This window comes from Moschus berezovskii, chromosome 14 (genome assembly GCF_049115385.1).
Source record: "Moschus berezovskii isolate FMDL1 chromosome 14, NW_MosBer_1.0, whole genome shotgun sequence".
In the NCBI taxonomy this organism is placed as follows: Eukaryota; Metazoa; Chordata; class Mammalia; order Artiodactyla; family Moschidae; genus Moschus; species Moschus berezovskii.
Window position 1 is genome coordinate 51,261,179 of NC_142473.1, and position 7,431 is coordinate 51,268,609.

The 7,431-nt window shown below is 41.6% G+C and overlaps 1 protein-coding gene across 1 annotated transcript; it reads left to right on the plus strand.

The window, feature by feature from the left end:
• Window positions 1–6,420: 6,420 nt before the first annotated feature.
• Window positions 6,421–7,431, plus strand: LOC129553848 (olfactory receptor 52L1). The gene has a single exon (XM_055422550.2). It carries the CDS (start codon window positions 6,478–6,480, stop codon window positions 7,429–7,431), a length of 954 nt encoding a protein of 317 aa, XP_055278525.2. The 5' UTR covers window positions 6,421–6,477.

The window sequence follows — 7,431 nt, forward strand, 5'->3', positions numbered from 1 at the left end:
TCTACTCATCTTGAATTTCAATTCAAACCTCACCTTCTTGAGGAAGATATTTTTGAACTAGATAAGGTCACCTGTTTTTTGAACCCAGAGCTTTGTGTGTATTTCTTTCATTATCCATCACTATATATATATATATATATATACTGATTGAATGAATGATCTCTGTCCCCCATCTCTAGTAAACTGTGAGTTAAATGTGTTGTCTTCTTATCATAGTACCTGGCACATAATAGGCTCTCAATAAATGCTTGTTCAATAAATACATCTCATTCTTTTCATGGACTATGTCATCACTAGCATATTTCCTCATCAGTCACATTGTGTTTTTCCATAAATGAATACATAAATCTTCTTAAGTGTAACAGTAGGTACTCAATACATTTTTATTGGAGAAACTAAATTATCACAAAAATGTCATTGCCATTGCAATCACTATTTATAGTACTGTCTTCACCCTTGTCATGACTAAGGGCACGTTAACTTAGTGTTACAAATTCTTCAACTGGTGGTATTTTGGATACTATGCAAACATATTAGAGGACATGTTTATAACACAGGCTCTCTGCTGTGCAGAGCAAGGAACAAAGAGAAAACTAGCATTTGTCTTTCTTCTTTTCTTTATTGCTCTCCTTTTCTTCATTATTTTCTTCCTCACCTTGAGTATTTACCAGGCTGTCAGTGTGATGATGAAATGAACTTGAAAATATAGAAATTATGATAAAATGTGATAGTGCTATGGTAAAGATTGGTTCTAAGTTATAGAGGATTAATTCTCAATGGAAGGCCATGGGCAGAGATGGGACATGGGTTAGACTGGGTTTAAATTGATGTTATAAATGACTAGAGTTTAGAGACTATCAGCCTGAATTGTTGGGTGGGTAAGTGGACCAGGATTAAATTTATGGTCCCTATGGGGAGTCTGCCTCAATCCTTCTCTGAAGTAGCTTCTGTTCTATGCCACACTGTATGATCCCATATTTTTCTCTGTTAAATATTAATCTTTAATATTATTAGTAAGAAGAAAGCTTTTCAAAGAAAGGGCAAAAAGAGGAGGACCCCCTTTCTCTTATCCCTGCTGCACTGATGGGAGTGGAAGAAAGATCGACAGAAGAGAGGGAGCAGCCAAAGCTGCTCCATCAGAGCTCAAAACTCTCTGTTGATGGTAATTATCACTCAAACCTCCATCCACCTAAGGTATCTCCCTCCACAGCCCTGTGGCTGTTCCCTCTTTGTATTGATATTAGTGTAAAATTTTGATAATATGAGCAGCTCTTGTTATTTTCCTCTTATTCTGTGGTACCCTGAAGCTTAGAGAATAAAACTGCATTATACATAAACTCTGTCATTTAATGTCTACTAGATGTGTATGAAGATGGTGCTCTCATAATTCTCATATTTTTCTAATGAAAATGTTACACTTCCTACTAAGTGGGGAACATTCATTTTCTCACACCTCTTTTACCTCTGATTTGGAAGCGAGTTTACTATTCTTGTTCCCAAATGCAATGTTCAGTTATTTCATTTTTTTTTTTTTTTTTTTGTAAAAACAGACCAGCAAGCAAACAAGCACAGACTGGTGCTTTTGAGGTTCGTGTCATTCACACATGTCATCCTCTACCTCTCCCCGTTACTAATATCTCTTCTTTCATCAAATGATGACTTAATCAATATCTTCTTTATTATTTGGCTACCCATAGTCCTGGAGGGAAACTTCAGGATGAATGACCCATTGAACACTCTAGGTTTTCTTATTCTTTGTTTCTTTATTCCCAAAGATCCTATCTCATTTACCGATTCCCATGATATATACTTATACTTGAACCTAGTTAAAGATTGCTGTGCTTGTTTCCAACAGATGTCCCATCATCTATGCTTCATTGCTTCCTATCCATACTCCTAGTATGATACTTAATAATGAGAATCTGATTGTGTTTCAACCTTCTGCTTAAAATCTTCATAACTTTCTTCTGCCCTTTAAAATGACCTAAAATGTGCATGTTACAGTCTTACTTACAGGCTGGGCTAAGTTCCTGAGAACTACATTCCCCAATGTCTTGATTTCTTCAGGTCTTTGACAATACCAAGCTCCCTTCTCTCCTGCCTCAGGGATTTTGTATCCTCAGCTTACTCTTATCCCTCTCTTCACTTTCAACCCATTCTTTTGGTCACAAACTTGAATTCAGGACGGTTCCCCGAACTGTCCAGGCTAAGAATGTTCTCATAAAACACTTTAGTTTTGGCTTATAACACTTATAACTTTTATTAGTTATTCCTATGATCATGTATTTAAAAGTATTATTCCGTGATCTGTGATCACAAGGACCATTTTATCTCATCAGCTGTTGGTGGCTGTTTTTTTGTCCAGTATCTATTAGAGTACTTAGATCTGATAGATATTTAATATCTATTGAATAAATGAATAACTGGGGCTTCCCACTAGCTATAAGTGAAATGTTTGTAGACTGGAAGAATGAAAAAAACTGCACTTGAAACTTTATTCCAAAGGAGAACATGGTCCCTGGGGTGGACTGAAGAGTTTACCTGGTGATGGAAAGATATGATAAAGAAGATCTTAGCCTACCTCATTAGAAACTTCCTGGAATGAGTTGTCTGAGATGTGTATTTATCCTATACTTGGTATAGTATTGAAGTTGATGTTTGTATGCTTGCCAGAATTCCCCAAAGAGAAGCAGAGTGCTCAATTCACCTGAGACAGGTGGCATTTATCTTAGGTTAGGTCCTCTAGAATAAACCTAATGCAGAGATTTGTACGTAGGCAGCTTATTTTGAAGTATACTTGGAAATAACACATGTCAAGAGGGAGGAAGCAGGATGAAGCAGAGAAAGAAGTTAAACTGTGATCCAGTTATCCCAGGTTCTGATGTTGATTCCATAGGGATGCTCTTGAGCTGGGATGGTACTTCAGTGTTGTGTCATATAGGAGAAAATATGTCAGGATGTTGTATTTGTACATAGACCAGTCATTGAGCAAGATCTACACTCAAGAAAGAGAAGCAATTTTGTGTGAATCAGCTCTTTGTCCAAAGGAATGGCTCAATTATGATAACTTTTAGCCCACAACATTCACAATAGATGGAAGATAGAACATACTGAAGTACAAAATCCATTAAAGTATTTATTGGGTCTGAGTTTGACCTGTGAATATGAGAAGTCTGAGCTTACACAGCAATGTGGGGTTTCTTAGCTTCCTGAATATGAGATTTCTTATCATAGTAATCAGGATGTACAGGCTTAGGAGTGATGACCAACACTGGACCAACATTAGCCATCTGGTCAGGGGTAGGTACCACTCTTTGCTTACCCAATCACCTGTCCCTGGGACAGCAGACTTAGCTCTGTGTGCCTCTAACCAATCGGGAGGTTACCTTTGGCTCTATTCAGATGGGTTTGGGTGGCCTCTGCTGCTGCTGCTGCTAAGTCACTTCAGTCGTGTCCGACTCTGTGCGACCCCATAGACGGAAGCCCACCAGGCTCCCCCGTCCCTGGGATTCTCCAGGCAAGAACACTGGAGTGGGTTGCCATTTCCTTCTCCTATGTGTGAAAGTGGGCTTCCCTGGTGGCTCAGAGGTTAAAGCGTCTGCCTCCAATGTGGGAGACCCAGGTTTGATCCCTGGGTCGGGAAGATCCCCTGGAGAAGGAAACGGTAACCCACTCCAGTATTCTTGCCTGGAGAATCCCATGGACGGAGAAGCCTGGTAGGCTACAGGCCACGGGGTCGCAGAGTCGGACACGACTGAGCGACGGAACGGAACGGAACGGATGTGTGAAAGTGGAAAGTGAAAAGTGAAAGTGAAGTTGCTCAGTCGTGTCCGACCCTTAGTGACACCACGGACTGAAGCCCACCAGGCTGCTCCATCCATGGGATTTTCTAGGCAAGAGTACTGGAGTGACTTGCCATTGCCTTCTCCATTGGGTGGCCTCTGGGACCTGTCAATTGGTAATAACATCTTCCCTGCTCAGTACTTTGTTCACAGTCACCAGAACTGCTTTGGAGAAGTATCATAAAAGGCTTTGCCTTTGAGGGTAAGATTACAGAACCAGCTATGAGTTTGTGTATAATTTATAGTATAACTGATATACATCATTTAATTAATATTTATAAACACTTATAAGACATAGTATTTGCTTTACCATCAGATGAGGCATCATAGGCAGAGAGTTTTTAAGTATCACACCAAGATTTCATTTATAGACTGTGAATGGTGCAGAATTAAAATTTTAATGTCTTTCTGCACGGCTTATGTTAGCCTGTTACATCTTGAAGTCTCTGCCAGCTAGCTGATAATTATAAATTTCAATGAGACATGTTCCTTTGCTTGATATAAACCATTAAGACACTGAAAGAATTTCTATGATATAGATAAAACAGAAAATTGTGGATGAATAAAGAAAGATAATAAAATAAAATGCTCATAACTCAATCAGTGGTTCAAACATAGTCATCGTATCCTTTTTAAGAGGCAGAAGAAAGTGGACTCTGAAGTTTGAAGAAACAGCAATTCAGATAAAGAGGAGGAGAAAGAATACATAAAAAGGCCCTTGTAAAATAGGATGGTATACTCATATAATTCCAAAAACATAAAAATGGTTAAAGTAAACTATACATGTGGGAATATTTTAAGTACAAGTCAAAGTGATACAAAAAGATAGACTTTGCAAACCTTGTATACCAGTCATCAATGTAGGTTTTATTTCACAGATTAAATTGAACTGTAGGAGTGACATGATGACATCTGCATTTTAGATGCATTTAAGAATAAATGACTTGAGAATAGAGAGTGGGTTGAAAGGATAAGTGACAAAAGCAGAGAGATTTAAGGAAACAATCCAGTTTGGAGGAGTAGGGAGTATGACCTAAACATTGACACTGGGGGTTGAGAAAAAGAAGTGGATATAAGAAGGGTTAATAATCCAGTCAACAGATACTGTGATTATGTAAAAAGGATGAGAGACAGAATTGTGCATGCTCAGTCACTCACACTAAGTAATGGCAGAATCTGTCTGTAGCCCTCCAGGCTCTTCTGACCATGGGACTTTGCAGGCAAGAGAGACATAATAAGCAAGGGTAATTTCAAGTTTGTATATTGGGTTGGATAGGTTGATGGTGATGTAATTCACAAAAATATGGCAAAAGTGAAGTGGAGCAGATTTAGGAAGAATAGCTAAGTTAATTGTCTTGAATATGTTGAGCATGTGGTATAGATATTTAGGAAGCAAGTGGAAAAGTGGATTTGTGTTTCAGAAAGATATTTGACTTAAAAAAGCTGTTTGGAAGTATATAAATTAAAGTATATAAATACTTAAACTCATGTGAGCTCAATCAGAGATAAAGTACAGAATATGGAAGAGAGGAAAGAGTGAACCCTTGCAATCAGCAACATATAACTAATAGGTAGATGGAGAAAGCGGTGGACTGGAGATATAAGAGAAACACTGGTAGAGTACTAAGTCATGGAATCTGAGGAATACTAATTTAAAAAATAGCAGGCTGATTTATAGTATTGATCAATGTCAAGGGGCAGAAAAAGAATTCTTCTGTGTAGACACTTGCAGACTAGAAGTGATTGAATGTTTGAGTTTTAACATATCTCTAAAAGCAGCCTACGCTTACCCTTATCCCTAAATGAAACTGCTGCTGCTGCTAAGTCACTTCAGTCGTGTCTGACTCTGTGCGACCCCATAGACGGCAGCCCACCAGGCTCCCCCGTCCGTGGGATTCTCCAGGCAAGAACACTGGAGTGGGTTGCCATTTCCTTATCCAATGCATTAAAGTGAAAAGTAAAATTGAAGTCGCTCAGTCATGTCCGACTCTTAGCGACCCCAGGAGCCTACCAGGCTCCTCTGTCCATGGGATTTTCCAGGCAAAAGTACTGGAGTGGCTTGCCATTACCTTCTCCGCTAAATGAAACTGCTGCTGCTGCTAAGTCGCTTCAGTCGTGTCTGACTCTGTGCGACCCCATAGACGGCAGCCCACCAGGCTCCCCCGCCCGTGGGATTCTCCAGGCAAGAACACTGGAGTGGGGTGCCATTTCCTTCTCCAAAGCATGAAAGTGAAAAGTGAAAGTGAAGTCACTCAGTCGTGTCCGACTCTTAGCCACCCCATGGACTGTAGCCCACAAGTCTCCTCCATCCATGGGATTTTCCAGGCAAGAGTACTGGAGTGGGGTGCCATTGCCTTCTCCGCTAAATGAAACTGCTGCTGCTGCTGCTGCTAAGTCACTTCAGTCGTGTCCAACTCTCCCTTAATTAAGATATGTGGATATCTTGCCTTCACTAAATTATCTGAAGAAAAAGAGATTTTCCTCCTAGTATCTGATTTTATTCCCTTGTGTTACAGTTTAAACTTCCTTCTTCATCTCATGAAGATGGTAGCCAGATCTGGACAATGTGATAATCCATAAAGAATGAAGAAATCATGATTTTGGTTTTCTTGCCTCTTCCCTTTCCAAGCCATTGATGACAACCCTGAGTAATTCCAGCTGGAGGCTGATCCAGCCGTCCTTTTTCCTGATCGGCGTCCCAGGGTTAGAGGAAAGCCAGCACTGGATAGCACTGCCGCTGTGTGTTCTTTACCTCCTTGCCCTGCTGGGCAATGTCACCATCCTCTTCACCATCTGGACTGACCCGTCCTTGCACCAGCCTATGTACCTCTTTCTGGCCATGCTCTCTGGCATTGACCTGGTCCTGGCCTCCTCCACTGCACCCAAAACCCTTGCAGTGCTCCTGGTTCACGCCCATGAGATTGGCTACACCGTCTGTCTGATCCAGATGTTCTTCATCCACGCGTTCTCTTCCATGGAGTCGGGTGTACTTGTGGCCATGGCTCTGGATCGCTATGTAGCCATTTGTCACCCCCTGCACCATTCTACCATCCTGCATCCCAGGGTCATAGGGCGCGTTGGTTTGGCGGTGCTGGTGCGGGGGATACTCCTCCTTCTCCCCTTCCCCATCTTGTTGAGGAGACTTGTCTTCTGCCAGGCCACCGTCATAGGTCATGCCTACTGTGAACACATGGCTGTGGTAAAACTCGCCTGCTCAGAAAGCACAGTGAACCGAGCCTATGGGCTGGCAGTGGCACTGCTTGTGGTTGGTCTAGATGTCCTGGCCATTGGTGTTTCCTATGCCCTCATCCTGCAGGCGGTGCTGAAGGTACCAGGGGGTGAGGCCCGACTTAAGGCCTTTAGCACATGTGGATCTCATATTTGTGTCATCCTGGTCTTCTATGTGCCTGGAATGTTCTCCTTCCTCACTCACCGCTTTGGCCAGCAGGTGCCTCATCACGTCCATGTTCTTCTGGCCACACTCTACCTCCTGGTGCCACCTGCACTCAATCCTCTGGTCTATGGGGTGAAGACTCAGCAGATCCGCCAGCGAGTACTCAGGGTGTTTGACATAAAAGGACAGATCTGA

What these genes read in the sequence shown, in the direction of transcription:
- LOC129553848 (XM_055422550.2), top strand. Translation starts at nt 6,478, where the DNA reads ATGACAACCCTGAGTAATTCCAGCTGGAGGCTGATCCAGCCGTCCTTT.